The following is a 24,147-nucleotide window of genomic DNA, read 5'->3' on the forward strand; positions in this document are numbered from 1 at the left end:
AATAGTTTCACTGGCTCAAAGATCCATAAACTTGGAAAAATAATTTCCAAAAAATTGAAAATTAAACTTTACCAAAAAATTGCCAAAGCTGGAGTCATTAAAAATATTGATAACAAATCAATTAGCTCTAGAAACTTTGCGACAACTTATTATCAAACCTTGAACCCTGGTGCCAAAAAAAGATTAAAAAAATCGAACAGATTAAAAAAACTTTTCTAAAAATTGCAAATATATATTTTTTAAAATTGCCGATATTATAATCTTGAAAAACATACCATTACATCTAGAAGCTATGAAGTAACCTACATCAAACCCTAGAGGAGTTCAAAAGGCTCTTGAAGCTGGAGAAATCTAAAAAATGACAAAAAATTTAATACAAAATTGAAAAAAAAAATACGAGTTGCATAAAAAACTGCTAAATTTAGTGATAAAAGTTGAAAACTAATCCACGGCCAAAAACCATTTTTCAGCAAGTTATTAAGAAACCTTAAAGAAAATAGTCTGTTAGGCTGAGAAACCTGAATAATGACAATAAATGTCAATTAACTGAAAAGAAATTGCAAGTTTTGTAAAAAAAAAATGCTAAAATTTGTGGTACTGAAATCTTGGAAAAACATTCCATTACATTTAGAAACTAAGCGGTAACCTACTGTCAAACCCTAGAGGAGGTTCCTGGACTCTTGAGGCTGAAGAAACCTAAAACCAAAAAAAAAGTTCGAAAAGCTTGAAAAAAAGCAAGTTTTATCAAAAAATCGCTGAAGTTTGTCATATTAAGAAGTTGAACGCTATTCCATGGCATAAGTTTTCAGTAACTTATTACCAAACGCTTAAGGACGTTTTCTGGCCCCTGTTGTGGGGGGGGGGTTGGGGTAATAGTGGGGGGTCAACTGTGGGGGTTTCTTCAATTTCTAAGAACCGCCCTTCACACCATAAGTATAAGTCTCTTAAACAGTTTGAGCTGAAAGGCTCTAAGAGCACTTAATGCCCGCTGGGCGCTGCCTGTCTATCCTGTTTTTGAAGACGAAAAGTCCAAAGCGTCAGACGAAAAATCGCTCAAGCAAAAAATTGCATAAAAAAGAGACCGACAGGACTAATATAATTGCTACTAACTTCGTTTGAGAGCAATTAACAGGAAACTCTGAAAATTACAAAATTAGAGATAAACAATTAATCAAATAGATTAATTTAACCAATTTTTTGAAAAGATTATAAGACTGACCCCCATTAAACGAAAAGGTCTCCAAAACTACTGGACAGCCTACCACGAAACTTAAATTGGTTACCACAACCTTATGATGGTACAAGAGCTTTTATTTAGCAACAATATTTACCTCGTATTAAGAACAATTGAGATCACTGCAAAATGAAGAACACAAGCTAGAAAAAGTCACTTCAGAAGTCAGAGAATGTTTAAGAACAAAACGCTCCAAAACGGTCAAGCAAAAATTTGCATAAAAAGAAACTCGTTTACAGTAATTGCTTCAAAGTTCGTACTAAAGCAATTAAAAAGACAGAGCACCAATACAATCCAATTCTCTGGATTGCGAAAAAAAAGGAACGCAATATAGCTACCACCAACTAACAGCCTCCAAGCTACAAAAATTAAGGAAAATTTTCCACAACTCGTAAGCGCTTATTTTGACATTCGCCACAAAACATGCACAGTACCGCCTACGTACTCGAAATTTGCGTTGAGAGCTTCTGCATTTTGACAGTTTGCTATACTAGCAGCTTTGATTACTAAATCCAGCCAACACACCATCGATTAATCGGATGTACATGTATAAGCAATTCTTTGGTACATATTACAACGCAACACACGTTACCAAGCACAAAAGGCAAAATAAAAAGAATATATTAGCTATCTATGAAATATAATGATATCTTGTTTGTCTCTTATCGGAGACTTTACGGATTCGAGTGTACAATTTATTTCAATTAGGGGAAATCGGTTCGAATCAAATAACAACGGGCACAAATGTTTGGTTTATTAATTCAGGTTATCACAGTTGAACAAATCGGACAGGTACTACTCATCAACGTGGAACGTCAATCAACTCGAAGTTTAAATTCATTTATGCAATAAATAATTCAATACAAGGATCTGCTGTAATTTCTCCCCATAAACACCTTTCTCAATGCGATATTAAAAACAGATAAATTGTTCAACGAAATTAAGATATGTTGTCCAACCTTTACGGTCATACGATCCCTTTCGCCATTATAATTCGATGAACAGATTTAGTTCTCTTTGCATTCCTAACATCGTCAAGAGCACGCTTTGGAAGACTGGTGCTTAATCAATTTAAAAACTACTTATGGGGAGTAAATCAAGATTTAAACGCAGTCGTTTTAGGGGTGTGTTTCGTTTCGTTTTGCCAATTATTCTTATGTCACATGTCAGAGATGATACATTCAGAATATCAGTTTAGAGGTTGAGCAAGAGGTGCAGAGAGAGGTCATAAATTAGAACTGTCGCACTTTTCCGGGAGTGTAGTTCTTGTCAATTACGGGCTCTTGCAAAAACATGTGTAGACACTTCTCGTTCTGAGCAAGAGGATGACCAGCAACTCTAAACAAGCGAAAATTAAACATACACATCCGTTGTGCACAATTTGTGCATGCGCATTTGTTATAGATGGATACATTCAGAATGGACCGTAAACATCTTTTCCACGCTTGTGGTAACATAGAAATCAAAATTCAATTTTAGAATCCCTTCTCATTTTTGAGATATTTTCAAGTTACCGACTTCTATGGAATTTGACCGGAAATTGAAATGCAGGAAAAGTTGCCGGACTATAAGAGCTGTTATCTTAATTCTTATCCGCTACCCAAAGATATGAGCACAAAAAATGGTCCTCGCCCAGCCGTGAATGAGCAAATTTGTTAAGATTTCTAATGAAAACCGCCACCATGTCTTCACTATCGCGCCAAAAAGCACTGCAATATAGCTAAGCTCAGGTCACCGCAAAAAAACTCAACCATAATTCAGCATAAAATGATGCCACGTACATAAACACAGCTGAAGCTGACATGGACATTTGAAAAAAGCTGCTTTTTGAGCTTTGCGATGTAGAAATTCCAAAAAAACCTTCGTTGGGACGCCAAACATTAAAAAATAACCTGTAGAAAAATACCACAGCGCCAAAAGAATAGCCGCAAAACCACTAGCTGCACCGCAGTTTAATGACATCAACGTCTAAAATTAAAACGAGGTGGGTACCTATGGAGTTTTCGTCATCCTTTAAAATAAGAACCCACGATTGAGTAAATAGTTGCCATTTTATTAAATCAAATCTTGCGTTTGCAGAGAAAAAGTGATGCGTCGGGTCCGTATTGTGTCGCCTATTTAATAAAATAAATGCTAGAAGCCCGAGGGACCTAGAGCACTGAAACGAAGGCACTGGGATCAAATGCTAAGTAAAACGCCAGAGGGGAATAAAATGTTGCTCTAAATTTAGAACATAAAAATAGTCAAAAGAAATTAACCGCTTTTCATTAATAATTAAGATTCAAACTGCGTCTAAGTAGGGCAAGAAACTTAACTAAGCGCGGGGAGAGGCCGATAAAAAAAGATAATTAAGCAGGCTTAGAGAGTACGTTTGAGTAAGTTCTTTTGCATTCATTTCTATGACTCAATCAAAGTTATTGTCTAAGTTGAACTCTCTTGAGATTTTAGAGCCCAATTTTACCCTTTTTTCTCTGAAACATAATCTACCAAGCAACTGATGATGAACTATTGTTTCCACAGGAAAGTTTCTTGGCATGTATTTGTGAGAAAAAATAAAGTTAGATAGGAAGGCGGTCTTTCCAAAGCCAAGCAGAATCAATGCAATTGTTTTCTATTGCTGATCGTTGTTATTGCAGAATCTGCGTACATGTATCAAAAGTTTTATGAGTTTCCATACATCGTCGGCTCAATTTTACGAATGCTTAATTTGAAGCCCTTTACTGAAGTCCAAATTTTATACAAGCATTTTGTCCTGAAATTAGCTATTCAGTGTTGGTTAAAAGCGCTTCGAACTCCAAACACTTTTGGTAAAGACGGATGCCGATACTGGTTGACGTTATACGTGGCTGACTCAAACAACACATTTAGAGATGGGGATTGCGGGAGGGTATTGTTGGGGGGGGGGGGGGGGGGTGTTAACCCACTTTTCACACCGTGAGTTCAATTCAAAACGGTTTCGGTGAATTGCACATTTAGTCTAATACGCCGAAAGGCTCTAAGAGAACTCAATGCCCTCTGGGCGTTAGCTGTTATCCCGTTTTTGAGGACGAACAAAGGGTCAGACAAAAATCGGTTTACCGAAAAATTGCATAAAAACATAGCCGGTAGAATACAGGAAACTACTCGAAGAGGCGTGCGATATATGTCGTTGGTTAATTATGTAGGGTGTAGGTGCAGGGTATTTAGAGGGACGTGGGTGGGGTGTGGGGGTAGGAAGGCTGGGGGTGGCGTAGGTAGAACTATCTGAAGTTTGGATAGCAGTTGCGCCTGTTATGGTAAAAAAAACTTCAAAATGACCTTTAGAAAGATGAAACTTTAGCTAAGCTCCGTTTAAGGTCCAATGTTCAAAACGAGAATTTATAGTTCTAAAACAAAAATCAATGTTCGAAAACAAATGCCAATTTCAAGTCATGATCAAACTTGCTTCAGATATAAAATCGCTGGATATAAAAAAGCCTGAAAAGCACAGTCGGTAGAATACCGGAAAGTCGTGCAATATAATCCGCAACTAACCTTTCCTTAATCGGAAATACACAACAAATTGGCCAAAACTAGATTTTTTTTGAAACGGAGACACATTTCTTAGGATCGAGGAGTGGCGCGGGAGGGTTAGTGGTGGTGGTCGGGAGCTTCTTCGACAGGTCTTGGTGGGGGGCATGAATTGAGTGGTGGCTGGGGCATGTAGCGGGGGTGGGGGTAAGTGGAGTTGGCAGACGAGATAGGTGGGGGTGCAGTTGAGGGGGGTTTAGGTTAGTTGAGGGGAGGGGTAGCTAGCTCGGGGCGTTAGTTAGGTTGAGGGGAGGGCTTAGGTAGGTGGGGGCATAAATTAGGTCGAGGGGGATAGTTAGAGAGGAGGGGTTCCTGTTTAAATAGGTCGGAAGGACTGTTATAAAAAATCTTAAAATAACATCTCGGCCTTGAACATAGCCAGTTACTGAGGCAATGTTAAATTTCAATGTTCGCAAATATAAATCAACGTTCTAAAACATAAGCATGTTCAAAAAGAAAAGTAAAAAAAGTTCAAGTAATGAACAAGTTTGCTTCAGCTCAAAAAGAAAATGGGGCTAATAGAATCGCGAAAATGAGCCCAAGAGTCGTGCAATAAAATCTCCAAAACAATCTCTAGACTAACTATTCAGGAAAGAAAAATTATTGCCTAAAATTGTAAAAAAAGTTGTCGTCAAGTCCAAAATGCAGACTAGTTTTTAGTTCGAGGTCTAGAGGTGAGGGAAGCTTGTGGAGGTGGGTTTTGTGCAACGAAACAAACTTGCTTCAGTACAATTAGTAACAAAGAAACCAAGTCAATTGTCATCTAGCTACAAGCAGCAATCAATTCACAACTCTTAATAATGGTACATTTTAATTTTTTGAAGAAATTTGTTCCGTGCTCTCAATTTGAGCAGAATGAATCATAAAAAGAGGAGGGCAAAAAGTTCAACCACATAAAAAAACACTGACTTTACTCGACGTCGTTGCGACTACAATCTGGTGTGGGCTACTTTCAAATTTTTAAAATGTTGCTCACAATGAAAGGAAATTCTGTCGGGCTGAAAATTTAACTACTAGCTACTCAAACCAGTCATTAACTTTTCCTATAAGTGCTTTAAAAGGTGTCATTTAGCCATGCATTGTTATCTTTTTATAGATTTAAGTAGTCAACACACATCCATATGAACTATTTCTCACCTGTTTAGAAAAGCCTCGAGCTGTTGCCTGCGGTCTTCAATAAAGCCTTCAGCAAATATGCCCTGATCACTTCTGAAAGGAAGCTGTCTTCCAATAGCCTTCCCAGGCAGTGGTGGCACCAGAATCTACAATTGAATTCAGACCTTACCATCAGTCATATAAAAAACATCATACATAATCGTTATCATGGTTAAAGTACATCATAATTACAGTTCAGATTCCCTTCAGTGCTTTTGACAAAAAAAAAACAGGTGGGATCCAATCTACCAAATTGAAACGTTTTAGCGCTTTTGATTATTATCAAACTAAAACCATTCCAATTTTCTTGAAAACCCCAATGTAAAACATCTACATTAGTACAACATATTCGGTACTCATAACTGCTGGTGCATTTGAAACCTCACCTTGATATCTCGTTCCAGCTCCTGTTTGAGCCATTCGAATTCTGAGTAGCGGCGTCTCACGGATGACTCCTTGAGTTTGAAGATAGGCAAGCTTGTCTATAAACACAACCAAATCACATACTTGGCGTCATAAATTTAGATGTCTTACTTTCGGTTTACCTCGAAGTTTCGTGAGTTGAAATTTTAAAAATCACTAAAAGTTCTACTCGACAGACTCATTTAAATGCATCGATCTGAATATATATTCTCCAAGCTCTGAATACATTAACGGTAATTTTTTGGAGCTTCTTGTGCATGGCAAAATTTTAACAGTTTTAAAAAATTTTAACTCATGTTTACTGAGTCGTGTATTGAAAAATCTACCCACCCTATTTTTCTGATACAGCTGTAAATGCAGTCAAGCTTAGAATATCAAACTAATTTTTTTAAATTTCGCTTTTTCCTAGTAGTAATTGAGGTTAAAGATAGAGGCGGCCTGCTGAACCGTTTAACTCCGACTTTTTGGCCGAAATTTTAACTAAATTTTATAAATTTGTTTTCATAAAAATTGCATCAAATATTTACCGTGAAAGCACACATGAATAGACGCGCAGCGATAGCCTGGCCAGTTCTGGGCGCATCGCAAATATTGCAATCAAAAATGATTCGGATTGTATTAATGCGCTGTCTGTTTTAAAAAAACGTTAGAGCACTTTTTAAAAATTTTTGCTAGTTTGTTATTCAAATTATAGACAAGTTTTCACAGGGAGGTTCAATTAATCAGAGATCCCATTAACATTCAAATCAGGTACAAAGCACACAATTTCAGAGAAAAAATCTATGGGAAAAAGGTGTTTATGGTGAACGTTTTTTCGTGAACTTTTCATCAATTCTGTGTTCCGCCGGCATTTATCCCTCACTTTTTAATTTTCATTACTTAGTTGCATTGAACAGAAGTCCGGCTAGCAATCTAAAGGGGTATAAATCCCAGAGAAGAATGTCTTAAATAAAAATTGCTTCATAAGAGAAAACTAAAATGAAATTACTTGAAAAATTGTCAATCTTGTCCATGCAAAATATGAATGAGTCATAAAAGGTTAATTGTAGATCCTTTCTTCCCCTGTTAATGTTTAAATCCCAGAGAAAAACTCCCCAAGAAAAAATTTTTAAGTTAAAACTAAGACAAAAAACTCAATTGTGTATCAGTTATGCTCATATAAACTATATAGGAGTCAACAAAGATCAATTGTATATTTATATATTTCCTCTTAATGTATAAGTCCCAGAAAAAAGTCTTGATTAAAAGTTGTTTTATTAGCGAACACTGACACAAAATTATTGGAAAAATTGACAATTTTGTCCATTCAAAAAATATACGAGTAATCAAAAGTAAATTGCACATCTTTTTTCCTCTTGATATAAGAGACCCACTAAAGTTTCTCAAGCAAGTTCTTTCATAAGTTAAAACTATCACACAACTACGTTAAAATGTTTCACTTTTGCTCACACAAAAATATATGAGTCATCAAAGGTCTATTGTTCATCATTGTTTCCTCTTAATAAACCAATCTCACAGATAAACTTTTTAACAAAATTTGTTTCATAAGTGTAAACAAACAAATTAAACAAAAATAAGGATAAACTGTTTCAAATTTCGAAAACAAACTGTATGAATGACATTTGTGCCAACAAAAACTAATATCAGTTATTATTCACATCTTAAATCAACATTTGTTGTTAAAAGGTTTCTTTCATATACTTTCTGAAAGACAGTTTTGTCGATTTTCGTACCAAAAAAGTTGATTTAGCTAAAAACGGTTAAATTTTAAAGTAATCAAAATTTATTCGCTTGTCGAGTGAACTCACAGAACATTTTTCAATGTCAGACTTTTTACTAAACTCTTTCATCAACTATATTCTAAACATCATGCTTTTTCCACAACAATGGAAAAAAGGAGAGCAAAAATGCCTATCTAGTTGAGTTTTTTAGTTGAAAAATGAACTGTTTGTCTTTAAAGCACCACAATGAGAGTGCACAAACTTTATCAAAGTAATTGACTGACAGCTGCACATGCTCTTGTGATTTTTTTGAAAAATACAAACGAGCAATTTTGACAAATAAATACAAGACATTTACTCAGAGACTATCCATGATTCATCAGAGGTCTAATAATCAAATTCGAAGAGAAAATGTTTTCGAAGGTAATGGCTCCTCTTAATAGTTTAAATTAGCATAACAATTTCTGTAACATGGCTACACCTAATCTATATTATCTATAAATCATCTGGTATCAACTGCACACTAGTTTTCCTCCTAAAATGGTCATTTTGCGATTGCTAATTTTTATAGAGCTAAAACAAATAAAGTTGAAAAACACTTGATTTGTACATACTTAGCATATTTTATCATCCCAGGTCATTTTTACTTAACCTTGCTGTTCAACTGTTAAAAAACGCAGTTTAAACATATATAAATAATTGAGAAAGTTCACGAAAACTTGTGTTTGTCTACGTTATGTGTATACTATCATATTTAAAAAACTTTGTCTTGTCATTCTACTAGTTTCACTAACAGCCAAAACATCTTCTATCATGGATAGTCTCTGAGTACATGTGTTGTATTTACTTTTCAAAACTGCTTCTTTTCTATTTATAAAATCACAAGAGCACGTGTAGCTATCAGTCAATTACTTGGATAAAGTTTGTGCACTCTCATTGTGATGCTTTAAAGACAAACAGTTCATCTTTCAACTAAAAGACTAGATAGGCATTTTTACTCGCCTTTTTTACCATTTCGAAAGAAAGCCTGATGTTTAGAATACCATTGATAATATTTAGGTAGTTTAAGTGTGCATAAACGGTGGAAAATTGAACATTCCGCCCACTTTTTTTAATCAAAAACACCTGTATGAAAGTTCTTGTTTTTTTTATATCTTGAATGAAGCGATGTACAAATGGACACTGATGAATTGTTAAATTTTCTCATTGAATGTGGTTCACTTGTTATCACATCTTGGATAAATTTTTAATAGTAGAAAGTCTGACTTGCAAAAATTATCTGCGAGTTCACTCGACTAGCGAATAAATTTTGATTACTTTAAAATTCAACAGTTTTTAGCTAAGTCATCTCTTTTGGTACAAAAATCGACAAAAATGTCTTTCAGAAAGTATATGAAAGCAACCTTTTAAACAACAAATGTTGATTTAAGATGTGAATAATAACTGATATTAGTTTTCGTTGGCACAAATGTCAATCATACACTTCGTTTCCGACATTTAAAACACGTTATCCTTATTTTTCTTTAATATGTCAGTTTACACTTATCAAACCACTTTTATTTAAGAAGTTCTTCTCCAAGATTTGTTTATTAAGAGGAAAAAATGATGAACAATTAACCTTTGATGACTCATATATAGTTCGTATGAGCAGAAGTGATACAATTTATTGTAGTTTTGTGTTAGTTGTAACTTATTAAAAAACTTTTGCTTAAGAAACTTCGCTGGGTCTCGTATATCAAGAGGAAAAAAGATGTGCAATTTACTTTTGATGACTCGTATATATTTTGTATGCACAAAATTGACAACTTTTTAAACAATTTTGTCAGTTTTCCCTAATCAAACAACTTTTAATCAAGACCTTTTTCTGGGACTTATACATTAAGAGGAAACTAAATATGATTAAGAGGATAAATAATAATTGACCTTTGATGACTATATAGTTTATATACGCAAACGTGATACACATTTGAATAGTTTTGTGTTAGTTTTAACAAATGAAATATTTTTTAGGAAATTTTTCTCTGGGAATTGTACATTGGGAGGGAAAAAATGATGTACAACTTACCTTTGATGACTCATTCATATTTTGTATGGACAAAATTGACAATTTTTCAAGTAATTTTGTGTTAGTTTTCACTTATGAAGCAATTTTTACTTTTATTCTGGGTCTTATACATTAAGCAAAAAAGATGTACAATTAACCTTTGATGACTCATATATACTTTGTTTGAGCGAAATTGATGCACGTTAAGTATTTTTATGTTAATTTTATGTTAAATAGCTTTGACTGGAGAAACTTTTCTCTTGTACTCCTAAAACTGAGAGGCAAAAATATACAAAACTGACCTTTGATGACCCATATATACTTCATATGACCAAAACTAATACATTTTAAAGTTATATTGTTTAAGTGTTCACAAATGAGTGAACTTTTGCTTAACAAACTTTTATCTGGCACTTGTACATTATTTCAATCGGGAAAAAATACCCTATTCAATACTATACTCTACTATAACGATTCAAAAGGTCACTGATATTACATCACCATAAATTGTACATCTATTTTTTCCTCTTAATGTATAAATCCCAGAGAAAAAGGTCTGAAAAATTGCTTCATAATAAAAAACTAAAATGAAATTACTTGATAGATTGCCATTCTTGTCCATGCAAAATATGAATGAGTCATCAAAGGTTAATTGTAGATCCTTTTTCCCTCTTATTGTACAATTCCCAGAGAAAAACTCCCTAGGAAAAAAACTTTTTCATAAGTTAAAACTAAGACAAAAAACTCATTGTGTATCAGTTTTGCTCGTATAAACTACATAGGGGTCAACAAAGATCAATTGTATATTTATATATTTCATCTTAATGTATAAGTCCCAGAAAAAAGTTGATTAAAAGTTGTTTTATTAGGGAAAACTGACACAAAATTATTAGAAATATTGACAATTTTGTCCATTCAAAAAATATACGAGTCATCAAAAATAAATTGCACATCTTTTTTCCTCTTGATATACGAGACCCAGCGAGGTTTCTGAAGCAAAAGTTTTTTCATAAGTTAAAACTAACACAAAACTACATTAAAATGTTTCACTTTTGCTCATACGAACCATATATGCGCCATCAAAGGTCTATTGTTCATCATTGCTTCCTCTTAATAAACCAATCTCACAGATAAACTTCTTAAACAGAAGTTGTTTCATAAGTGTAAACAAACAACTTAAACAAAAATAAGCAACTGCACACTAGCTTTCCTCCTAAAATGGTCATTTTGCGAATGCTAATTTTTATAGAACTAAAACAAATACAGTTGAAAAACACTTGATTTGTACATACTTATATTTTATCATCCCAGGTCATGTTTACTTAACCTTAATGTTCAACTGTTGAAAAACGCAATTTAAACATAGAAATAATTGAGAAAGTTCACGAAAACTTGTGTTTGTCTACGGTATGTGTGTCATGTTTAAAAAACTTTGTCATTCTACGAGTTTCACTAAACAGATAAAACATCTTCTATCATGGATAGTCTCTGAGTACATGTGTTGTATTTAATTTTCAAAACTGCTTTTTTTCTATTTATAAAATCACAAGAGCATGTGTAGCTAACAGTCAATTTTTGGATAAAGTTTGTGCACTCTCATTGTGATGCTTTAAAGACAAACGGTTAATTTCCAACTAAAAGACTCAACTAGATAGGCATTTTTGCTCTCTTTTTTTCCATTGTTGTGGAAAAAGCATGATTTTTAGAATACCGTTGATGATTCTTAGGTACTTTAAGTGTGCATGAAAGGTGGAAAATTGAACATTCCACCCACTTTTTCAATTAAAGACAACTGTATGAAAGTTGTTCTTGTTTTTTTATATTGTATGAAGCGATGTACAAATGGACACTGATGAATTGTTGTTACAGTTTCTCATCGAATGTGGTGCACTTGTGATCACATCTTGGATAAATTTTTAACAGTAAAGAGTCTGACTTGCAAAAACGTTCTGTGGGTTCACTCGACTACCGAAAAAAATTTGATTACTTTAAAAGTTAACCGTTTTAAGCTAAATCATTTTTTTAGTACAATAATCGACAAAAATGTCTTTCAGAAAGTATAGGAAACCTTTTTAACAACAAATGTTAATTTAAGATGTGAATAATAACTGATATTATTTTTCGTTGGCACAAATGTCAATCATACACTTCGTTTCCGAAATTTAAAACACTATCCTTATTTTTGTTTAATTTGTTAGTTTAAACTTATGAAACAACTTTTATTTCAGAAGTTCTTCTCCGAGATTTGTTTATTAAGAGGAAAAAATGATGCACAATTAACCTTTGATGACTCATATACAGTTCTTATGAGCAGAAGTGATACATTTTAAAGTAGTTTTGTGTTAGTTGTAATTTATGAAAAAACTTTTGCTTAAGAAACTTCGCTGGGTCTCGTATATCAAGAGGAAAAAAGATTTGCAATTTACTTTTGATGACTCGTATATATTTTGTATGCACAAAATTGACAATTTTTTTAGCAATTTTGTGTCAGTTTTCCCTAATCAAACAACTTTTAATCAAGACTTTTTTTCTGGGACTTATACATTAAGAGGAAAATTATAAATGAACAACTGACCTTTGATGACTCCTATATAGTTTATATAAGCAAACGTGATACACATTTGAATAGTTTTGTGTTAGTTTTCACATATGAAAAAAAATTTTTAGGAAATTTTTCTCTGTGGAATTGTACATTAGGAGGGAAAAAAATGATGTACTTTGATGACTCCTTCATATTTTGTATGGACAAAATTGACAATTTTTCAAGTAATTTTGTGTTAGTTTTCACTTATGAAGCAATTTTTACTTTTTTTCTGGGTCTTATACATTAAGAAAAAAAGATGTACAATTGACCTTTGATGACTCATATATACTTTGTATGAGCGAAAATGATACATTTTAAAGTTATATTGTATAAAGGTTCACTAATGAGTGAATTTTTGCTGAACAAACTTTTATCTGGCACGTGTACATTATTTCAATGGCAAAAATATACCCTATGCAATACTATACTCTACTATAACAATTCAAAAGTTCACTGATATTACATGCTGTTAGATATTGAAATCCATAGATATTGAAATCTATTGAAAACTTACATTTTATCCCCACTCAGCACTATACCCTAGTATTCTGATTCACATCTTCACCCTATTTCCCCGTTTGCAGATAATCAAATTAATACGCTACCATCCCCATTGCAAAAATTTACTCTATAATTACCGTGCGACACTACACGCTGTTATCCTGATTAAGATATTCACTTTTTTACCCGCGTGCAGATATTGGAATCTATACCCTTTTGTCTCCAAGAAAAATTAAAACCAACAATCCTGATTCTAATGCTCACCTTGTTACGCACCTGAAGATATTCAAATTCATTTCCCAGTAAAACAATGAAAAAATTTTACCATTCCATCATGCAAAACTATACACTACCCAATTTAAGGTCTCACTCAATTTAAATTCTCGCAGATATTCAAAACTATATATTCTAACCATGACAATTCTATATCCTAAGCGACATCCATGCAGTTCTGAACCCTGATCTTTTTTCAAATCTTAACCTCATCTTGCAGATTTTCAAACCTATATCTTACTATCCCAATGGTAGGTTAATACCCGATAATTTACAAGCTAAGTTTTACTCTCCTAACATTATACAAATATTCACCTTTATGTCGAATTCCATACCCTATTATTCCGATGGCAGAACTCTGTTTACCCGATTACCCACATACAATTCTGATACCTTATATCCCGATTCGAACCTTCGCTCTTTCACCTGCTTGCAGGCAATCAGTTCTACACGCTTTATCCTTATGTCAAAACTATACCCTGTTATCTCCATGCAATAAATGGAATCTAGTTTCTAACTTCCAGAATCTACCAAGTAGTAGCGTCTCTACATGTAACAGCTACATCCTATTATCCCCATGCAAAAACTATACCATATTATAATCATTGGATTTCCACTCTATCACCGTTGCATGATATCCCTTTGTCATTCTTTCTCTGACCGTGCGTACAAAGTTTTTTCTACAGTATACAGGTTTGTGTAATGGTGACGTTCAACTATGCCGACGTAATACTATGCCGATTATAAGAATGCCGAAAATTTATTCAATTTTTCACCCGATAAATTTCTAAACCAATCAAATCACTTTAACTGAAATGAGCGCGAAATTTCTGAACCAATCACAATGAAGTTGTGAGATTTTGGATTTTATTATTTATTAGGACAAGATAATTGGAGGGAGAAATATTTAAAACAATCAATGATAATTGCGGACCACGGCCATGCCTCAGCGGCCCGTGGGACTTGATATGAATCTATCACAACCGAATACTGACCAGCGTGCCCTGGTTGCTTTGAAAACAGCAGTCGATTAGCATTAATTGATAATTAATTGGTAATAGCAGTTTCGGCACTTTTAGAATCAATTTCAGTTTCGGCACTCTTAAACGTCGGCATAGTATTACGTCGGCATAGTTGTACGTAATCTTGTGTAATTACTCCTTGTAAATTGTCAACTTGAAGCTCCATTAACAGCAGGTCCCATCATCTTTCAAAAAAAGTAAATCTGTTCATTTGTTTTTTTTTTGTTTCAACTAATGGTTTCAAGACCGCAATTCTAGGAATTTTCCAAATAACAATATTTCTGAGTTTTCTTCTTTACTTAAGATTCTTTTTCGTCTCCCATCAAGTTATCACATTAATAGGAGGTCCCATTGGCATCCTGAGGTTGCCACGGTGCTATTGAACTTAAATAATTTCAATGGGTAGCTGACGATTTTAATGGCTGGCGCTTTTCTTGCAGATTGTAATTGAATTTTCAATTTCTGCTTTAAGTTGATTTTTTTGCAGACACATCATGATGATCAAAGCATTCCTATGGACGTAAAGATTCTTTTAAAAATCCTTCGCTTGATCTCTATTGATTTTAATGACCTGAAATGTCGCTTCCAAAATTTCATAATTTCGAACCTCGCCCACTTTTGGTTGTCTTTTTTGTCAACTTGTAACTTAATCTCATTAATGACAGGTCCCGTCAACTTTCTTGTGAAGCAAACAATACCCTTAACAGGTTTTGTGAAACAAACTTTTATGACTTTCATTTTCAAAAAAAGAGTTTTTGACAGTGGTCAATATCAATGGCTCTTTTTGCTGTTTTTTCACAGCTGCCCTTCCAAAAATGACATTGATATACAATTCAGGCCTAGTTGAACAATTATAATCTTTTCAGTCAAACGCGTATGGTTTTAATGCCTTCAACACAGTCTTTGTGAATTATTTGAAGTTCTGAGTCTGAGCAATGTATTGTTAACTTGTGGTCTTATGACCTAGTCTAACAAATGACAGCTCCCATTGCTTTCCTAAAGAGTTATATTTGAATCTATCCAATATTTTGTTAAGTTGAAGTTTTGAGGTTGCTATGAATTTTTAAATTACTTGGTTTGAAAAAATTAAGGGAATTTTATTTTTGCCTCCTTCCTTTCAAACTTGTTTTTGCAAACTTGTTAGTGATGTAGAGAAATACAGGTTATTTTGTTAGTTTAGTTTTACCGGATGCTGTTGACTTTGTCAGTGAGTGTTATTAAATAGATAACGTTTTTCCTGTAGTTCATGTTTTTTGTTGTTCGTCTTGTCTCGTGGTCTCATTAATGGCAGGTCCTATAATTCGCTATTATTGAGTTCCTTTAGTCCTTTGAGTTGATAACTCTTTATTTGACTCATACACAAAACATTTTCAAAAAGTACGTGAATGTCTGAAAGTTTCCTAGCTCTTCCTCATTTGGTAGACAATTTGTCAAAATATGGATGGGCGGGGTCGGAACATTATGTGCAAACGAAAATTACAGCTTCCTTGTTTAAATCAGCCATTAAAACCGGTTCTTAAATTTTAGAGTTTAATTGAACAAAACTGGCTGCATATTTGATATCCAAATGGCTGCATATTTGATATCCAAAACGCAGTGAAAATTAATTAATTGAGATCTAGATTAGAGCAGACATTTTCTACTGATTTCTCTGAAACCTTGGACTTAAATTTAAAACAAGTTTCTGATTATTTTCCAGAAAATTCTTTATCAGAAAGAGGAATTAAAAAGTTGTGGAAAAATTTCCGGTTTTCTCTGTACTCTGAGGACACCCGTTCTCAAAATATAGTACTTTTCAATTTAGATCTGGCGTACATAAATTGAAGAAATAGAAAATTGATAAATAGGTTAATCGTTTTGATAAACTTGGCAACAGAAGAACATTGAATTGTTTTGAATATAAATTTCCATTTCACTTAATATTCACTTTTCGAATGCATTTAAGACTCAGTTTGCAATCTATGTCAAAATCAATCCCCCTATGTCAAGGTTTTCCGGCATTTTTTTCAAAAGTCTTAGATACGTGGGATCTATTCTATTTGCTCCCCCCCCCCCTGTGTTTTAACGCCCCCAGTTACAAATTATATGTTGTTATATAGCACGCTACTATGTAAAAATAGCACATGCTCCTGGGGACGTAAAAGCCCACTAAGCTGGGGGGGGGGGGGACAGAATAGATCCGATACGTGGTTCACAGGAGACTTTTAAACTTGATTTCCGTATAGACTATTAAACAGATATGCCATCAAAACTAATATAAAGAACAGTCCAGCCATAAAAACTCTCTTGTTTAACCTCAAATGAGGATCAAACTGATGTAAAAAACATACCCGGACTTTAATTTCGTAATCTGTGTACTTTTTGCTGCCGATTCCATGAGTTTCAGGATTTACAACATCTACTTCAAGAAAGTTTTCAGGAGGTTCATATCCACCAGGAATCGTTTGAGGTCTTGGGGGTAATCGACTTGTTGCAGAATTCATTTGATCTGAAAAGTCGAAATAACAATTTTGAAAACATATTGAGCCAAGATAATTGGAGAGAAATTGTCAAAGGAGCTGCTTCGCCGTTTGTCCAAATTATTGAGTGTATATTATACGCGTTACCAAAAATAAACGTTAAAACTGTATTGTTACATGGTTAAGTACTTTATGGGAGCCTAACTTCTTAAATTTGGAGAACCTGACATGGGTGCTTCCAGAAAATATCCAAATGAAATTTTACCAGTTGTCCTGAAGCAGTAGTTACGCTGACTCCGTGAACTTGATTCAACTTGACCATCGGCCCCATCAATTGGAGCGTGAACTTCAGCTTTATTATCCATTTAATAAAGTAATGAGTCAATTGTATCAATAAAATCAAAATATTACACACAAACTTCAGCTGCGAAAATGTAAAAGAGAAGATAAACCGCCGCATGTGTCCAAGAGCCCGGAATGCAGGTGAAGCTCCTTAGGAGAGCGGGATCTTTTCCGTTTGTGCCCCCCCAGCTTAGTCCTAAGCTGATTTTTGTCCTTAGAAATATCCCAGTGAGAAAAGCCCCGATTGTTCAAGAAAATTAGTTTGGAATAATATAGTTGAATGTAAACGATGCGGAAACTGGTTTCATGTGAAGTGCCAGAGAATCAGCAATGAAGAATACAATATGGGGGATATTGCGTGGTTCTGTAGTCACTGCAACAAATTACCCAAACAGAACTCAAGTTGCGCGATATGTTGGATATTGTATGTACCACGAAATCAACAAGCTGAAAAATGCTCGAAAAAGTTAGCACGTTGCATAAAAACCTTCAGTTTACAAGAAAATGTAGATTCAAACGTCGAACTGGCTTTTAGTGACATGAATGTAGTAGTAGTAGTAGTAGTAGTAGGAGAGTCTTTAGGGTCGGAGCCCTCGGGTGTGGAACCCTTCAGTTTTCGTTTGGCACGAGTTTTTTCATTGGATTGCAGATTCCACAGTTGCATAGAAGTCTCCAGGTGCAGCTGTCGAGTTCGTTGTAGCTTCTGTGGAAACAGTTTTGGTACATCTCTGTCAGAAGTTTTTTCGTCATTGGCTTCTCCGTTGTTCTACTGATGATGTTGAATAGCTTTGCGGCTCTGAAGAAGAAGTTTTCGTCTGATTTATGTAGTCAGCGTTTGGGGAATGTCTTAGCAAGGAAAATAAAATTTCATGCAGATGGTACCGTAAGCCAACTGATACATCTGCAATTGTAAATTTTCGTATTTGTGCCCCATTGCAACAACATAGCTGGCAGATTGCCAGAAAACAGCCGCAATAGATTCGTAGATCGGCGGTCTAGAAAAAACAGTAAGATAGACAGACCAAAAAAATTCGTCTGTCTTTTCATTGAAGGCTGATCTGTTATATTTTGATTAAAAATCTGTATAGGTTATTGCTGCCTCTATTAGCTGATCTCAAATAACCTTCATTTAGAGTGACACACACCCATTTGACTTTATCTCTTTGAATTAAAGTAAACAAAAGTCAATTTCAAAGTGAGGAAGTCATTTTTGAGAGTGAGGTAAGTGAAGCGTGACCAAAAATTTAATCACGCGCATGAACAAAAAAACTCGCTCCACTAAGAGCGAAAAATGACGTCACACATGCAATTCAGTTGAAACGGCATGAACGAATGAACAAAAAGTGGTTGTGACGTCATATGGTCGTAACAAAAATCATAATGACGAAATAAGAAAAAAACCAAGAGAAGGCCAATAATAGCCCCAGCTATCGCTGTGCGGCTATTAATAAAAGTATAGTGCAAGGCACTGTGCATAGGCTTTTCCGTTGCACGAGAAAAGGGAAAACCTTTGACGCGACTAGGAAAATGAAAATTTGCGTGAACTAGCGTAAGTTCAGTTTCGATAAAAGCCTGAAATCTCAAGTGGTCGATGAAATTTATTGTAGCGGATGAGAAATCAACTATTTCGGTAAAACTCGAGGATGTTACGAGGCTGCTGTGGTTTGTCAAAGGCTTTTAATTGGCGTATCATTGACCAATGCAGTGACACTGAAAAATTGATCACCGTGGAGGCATTGCGCAATAGGCAACGAAACGAAAGCCTAGCTCTTGTGATAAACTTATTAAATAGTTTCAGCTTACTATGAAAATCCGGGTATCTTGGATGTTCGTTCTCTTGAACGATTTTTAGAGACCGGTACTGATATGGTATTCTATATTGGTGCAAGTTGCCTGGACAATATTCGAAAGCATTCAACCTTCTCTTTGAGACAAGTTCTTGGCGATCGTAAATCTGCGTCTGCTGTTCGAAGCATTAACCCAGCCACAACAAACAAGTTGAAAGATTTGAATTATTTAATTACACGAGGATCAATTGGTTTTAAGCGAGACATTATTCTCTGGCACGACGTGATTAGCAATTCTGTCAGACATAAAAGAAACAACAACACGGCCTGCAGTTCTAGCCAGCTGATCAACTTGATTGAGCAGTTCAAAGATAAAATTGCTGCCATTATTTACCTTCAAAGAGAGGGAGCACCAAATTTGTTTCATCTGCTGACAAACACAAAGATTTTAACTATTGACGCAAGAAATCTCCTCACTTTAGGAAGAAGAACAATAAACTTATTCTTCACCAGCTCAAACAATGACATCCACAAGTGGACTTGGAGTCGCACCTGTTCAATATAGTGCACGAACACCGTGACAACTGACGGAAGCTCAATCAGCAAAAGAGATCGAAGAAGAATAGGAAGGGCAGCAGACAGAGAAGGCGACAAAAACTGAGTAAAGAGAAACTCGACGAGAGCGAATAACGTGGGTTTTATAAAAACTTTTTTCTTCTGAAGCGCCTCAGGTAGAAACTTTGTTGTCTCGTAGGTGTCTGAGGAAAGATTTAGTTTTTAGTTTGTTTATTTTTCACCGCGCCTAAAGTAGATACTTTGTTGTCTCGTAGGTGCTTGCGAAAAACAACTTCCTTTACCCGCCTACCAAGTATTCTCTCGCATAAAATAAATTTAGCTCCATCGTTCTAATTCATATCACGTTTAACAAGCTCGCAACATTGGTTGAGAAATCCCTGTAGTTAACCTAAATACTCACGTACTTTCTTGTAGGGAAAATTAATATGTCAAACGTAGATCACGCTGCGAGAAAAAGACTCTAATCACAATCGAAGGACTATTATCCGACGATTGATGAATTCATTGAAGAAGATGTGAGCACTGTCAGTAAACATCTACATAAAATGCAAAAAAATTGGGTCATTTCTCTCCTCCGCGATTTATTAGCCCAACACAAAACCAAACGTAAGCTAGTCAACGAAGTGCCAAACATTGATGACATTAAGGAAACCTTAAATGAGGTAATCAAGGAAATTTAGCTAATTACTCCAAAATGAATTAGCAACTGAAAAATTTGTATCTGAAGGCGTTATGGAGATTTATACAGAGAACCCATGTGCACTCGATAAACGGAGCTTTACCAGGAGTGCGCCAGATCAGGTCATTTTACACCAATTTCGCATCAATGGTATTCCTGAAGCCAAAGCCAATTCAACTGAAGAACTGCTCAACGCGGAGCACAATCAAGTTGATAATTTAATTCATTTCCTTGATGAACAAACATATGTGCAGAACATCAGGAGGTTAGGGAAGCAGAATCCAAATCGGAAGCAGCCAAGAACCATGTTGTTAACTGTAAGCGGTCCGTGGGAAGTGAGAAAGCTTCTCGCAAAAGGACGGAAGCTAATCGATTATGATTTTCCTGTCTTCCTGTCAAGAGGTCTGAACCAAGAAGAAATCTAAGTCGAGAAATCAATGCTACTCAAAAGGCGTGCCCTAATAGCTTCAAAACTAGACATCCTTATTAAAAACCAATAGCTATACTTTAAGGGTCAAAAAGTAAAGGACCTGATTTTAACGAGCGAAGAAGAAAATGCTTTGAAACTGCCGCGTAATCAAAATTGACTACTAAATTCTCTTAGTTGCTTAGTTTTCAATACAAGAAGCCTCCTAAATTTAGATCGTCGAAGAAAGTTTGCTGTCGCCGCTGAAACCTCTGCATATGACATCATCGCTTTAACTGAAATTTGGTTGACAGCTGTCATCAGCGATAGTGAACTTTTCCCGCAAAATTATCAGCTTTACAGAAGCGAAAGAAATGCAAATCTGGAGAGCAAACATGGAGGTGTAATGGTTGGCGTGCGGAACAACATTACTTCTTTCCCAATTGATGTTAAGAATCTGAATGACAAACTAACGTCTGCGATTGCAGGTTCGCTCATAATTGTTAATGACGAAAAGGTACTAATTTTGTGTTTGTATAACCCTCTTAGTAACAGCAAATACCGAGTCACAATTGACGAATTCAACTCTTTCTTCTGCTTTCTAGACAACGATGAGTGGAGAGAGATAAAAGTCATTGTAGTAGGAGATTTTAATCTTCTTTCTGTCAATTGGAAAACACTAGAGTCAGCCGACTTATATGAGAAACAATTTGTCGATATATTTGATTGCCAAAATTTTATTCCCGTTGTTTTCTTTCCCATTTGTTGTAAAAACATACTCGATCAAATTTTCGTTAATGATGACAGCATAGTTATCGACGTCAATTGCGACGAGTCTTTGCTCAAAACTTTTAGTTTAGTTTATCTGATCACATACCTATATTATTAGATCTTGACCTGAGTCCTGCTTAGGAAGAGAAAACCGAATTGCATAAAATTTTGAGCTTCTGTAATTACGATTACGTTGGTCTGAAGGAAAATCTAAGTCTTAACCCCTTTAATCCTCTTTGTTATAGCAACTGCGATCGGATGCCCAGCGAGTGGTATCCTTGGTTATTCGAGGCGATCACAAAATTCGCACCAAGACATAGTAAGCTTAGATCAAATTTGCCAACCTGGATCACGCCTGCGACATCACATCTAATGAAAAAGCTTAACACGCTACAGAGAAAACAGAATTCACTAGCCAACAATGATTCGTTGAGACTCAAGATAGAAACGTCGAGAAACAGTCTAGCAGAAGCCGTAGACCTAGACCAGAAAAATTACGAATCAAAGCTTTTCAACTCACGAAATTCTCAAGCCATGTACAGGTATTTTAAAAGCTTACAAAAAGGACCGTCCGTTCCGCCACAGGTTAAATGGAACAAAGACATAGCCAACTGTGATGCTGAAAAACTCTCTCTCTTTAATAAATACTTCTGTTCAGTTTTCACCGTGTCATCGGTCTTCAAAAAGTGTTTGAATGAAAATAGAATTTTGAACAATTTTACTGTGACTGAAGAAGCAATAGTTGAAATTCTTGGGTCATTAGACGTATCAAAGTCATGTTTGCCTGATAACTTGCCTGCAGGAACTGCGCAAAAGAACTTACAAAATCCATCTTTGAGTTGTTCAGAAATTTTAGGCGCCTTGGAACCTATCCTAGTGCATGGAAAATAGGAGCATAAGCCCAATTTTGAAGAAAAAGGGATCGAAAGCAGATGTGGTAAATTATCTTCCTGTAACACTATTATGCATTGTCTCGAAAGTTCTAGAAAGATTGTTGTATGGCTCAATTGTGAATTGTTTCAAAAGACTCATAACTGACTCACAGTACGGTTTTCGTGAAAGAAGATCAGTTATTCTTCAAATGATAACCTACTTAGATGAGATATACAAATTCTGTTCTGAGAACAATCGAGAAAATAGCTCACTTCTCTTTGATTTTTCCAAAGCTTTCGACCAAATTGATCATGGAATACTCTTACGTAAGATCAATTGCATTGGAAAAGGTGGCAAGCTGTTCGAGACCTTAAAAAATTACCTGAGCGACAGACTGCAATACGTGAAAATTGGAAATCTAAAATCGAAGAATTCGCCGGTCACCACGGCTGTACCTCAGGGCTCAATACTTGGGCCCCTACTTTTTCTTATTTTCATTCATGACCTAGCTGAAACTGTTTTTAACTCCAAAGTCTTTCTTTTTGCTGACGATCTCAAATTATTATATAATGAAAATCTTGGAAACGCACATGAAATCAAACAAGATCTAGATTCAATATTGCGTTGGAGTTACGAAAATAACATCAGCTTCAATTTATCGAAATGTCAGTACATAAATTTCAAGATTAAGTCCGGTTTTGGGACAATGGTCGCTGGAACAATCGAGAACTGAGGAGGACCTTGGTATCACTATGGACAACAGCCTCACTTGGAAGGAACATGTAGAATTGCGGACTCGTAAAGCCAACAAATTCTTCCACCAAATTAAAAGAAACACATCATATCTCCTGACGGTTACTGCAAAACTAAATCTTTATAAGAGTACGCTTATTCCGATCTGTATCTATGGATCTAAATGTTATATGCCTACAAAGTCTGACATGCGACTCTTTGAAAAATCTCAAGAAAAAGTTTCGAAATGGATCCTACCGAACCTTAATTATTGTGAACGACTGAGATCCCTGAACTTATTACCTATCAACTATTACACCGTGCTAACAGATCGTCTCTTGCTATCAAAATTGGTGAACAATTATTATGCTTTCAACATCAGCGAGCAGATTAATATTGTGCAAAGACGGTCTAGTTTTCGGTTTGTGTTACCTGAAATCAAAAAAGAAATTCAGCGGTCAAATTTTTTCTATCGAACCACATATAGAGCAAATATCATTGATTCAAATGTTAATTTCTTTCAACCAGTCGGACTCAAAAATCAAATCTTAAACTTGATGTGGAAGTACTTCAATATTTATTTCAGCATCGAAAATTCGTTTTCCAAAACATTTATCTGTCTCTGCGAAAAATGTCGGTTCTCAAACGAAATAAACTTAACAAACTTAAACTATCATGACTCATCTTTTTATATAATTTTTGCGGGAGCAGTCCCTCACGTTTGTGGAAGCCATAATAATAATCTATTATCCATTTAATAAAGTAATGAGTCAATTGTATCAATAAAATCAAAATGTTACACACAAACTTCAGCTGCGAAAATGTAAAAGAGAAGATAAACCGCCGCATGTGTCCAAGAGCCCGGAATGCAGGTGAAGCTCCTTAGGAAAGCAAAGCTGATTTTTGTCCTTAGAAAAATCCCAGTGAGAAAAACCCCGATTGTTCAAGAAAATTACTTTGGAATAATATAGTTGAATGTAAACGATGCGAAAACTGATTTCATGTGAAGTGCCAGA

The 24,147-nt window shown here is 35.1% G+C and overlaps 2 protein-coding genes across 3 annotated transcripts in view; one reads left to right on the forward strand and one right to left on the reverse strand.

Moving 5' to 3' along the window:
• Positions 1–1,839: 1,839 nt before the first annotated feature.
• Positions 1,840–24,147, reverse strand: part of LOC142334499 (sorting nexin-12-like) — a 474,196-nt gene continuing 451,888 nt past the window's right edge. Inside the window, exons 2-5 of one of the 2 annotated variants that reach the window (XM_075382588.1) lie at positions 16,837–16,994; positions 6,325–6,420; positions 5,921–6,045; positions 1,840–2,572 (exon numbers count right to left, since the gene is read on the reverse strand). In XM_075382588.1, the coding sequence (XP_075238703.1) occupies positions 2,467–2,572; positions 5,921–6,045; positions 6,325–6,420; positions 16,837–16,989 (480 nt within the window). In that variant the 5' untranslated portion in view covers positions 16,990–16,994 and the 3' untranslated portion in view covers positions 1,840–2,466. The remainder of the gene's footprint in view (positions 2,573–5,920; positions 6,046–6,324; positions 6,421–16,836; positions 16,995–24,147) is intronic. The other variant, XM_075382587.1, reaches the window with a different exon arrangement.
• Positions 19,090–24,147, forward strand: part of LOC142334498 (uncharacterized) — a 653,384-nt gene continuing 648,326 nt past the window's right edge. Inside the window, exon 1 of the mRNA XM_075382580.1 lies at positions 19,090–19,097. The gene's annotated coding sequence lies outside the window, so the exon portion shown is untranslated. The remainder of the gene's footprint in view (positions 19,098–24,147) is intronic.

This window comes from Convolutriloba macropyga, chromosome 2, assembly GCF_964194025.1.
Source record: "Convolutriloba macropyga chromosome 2, txConMacr16.3, whole genome shotgun sequence".
Taxonomy (NCBI): Eukaryota; Metazoa; Xenacoelomorpha; order Acoela; family Convolutidae; genus Convolutriloba; species Convolutriloba macropyga.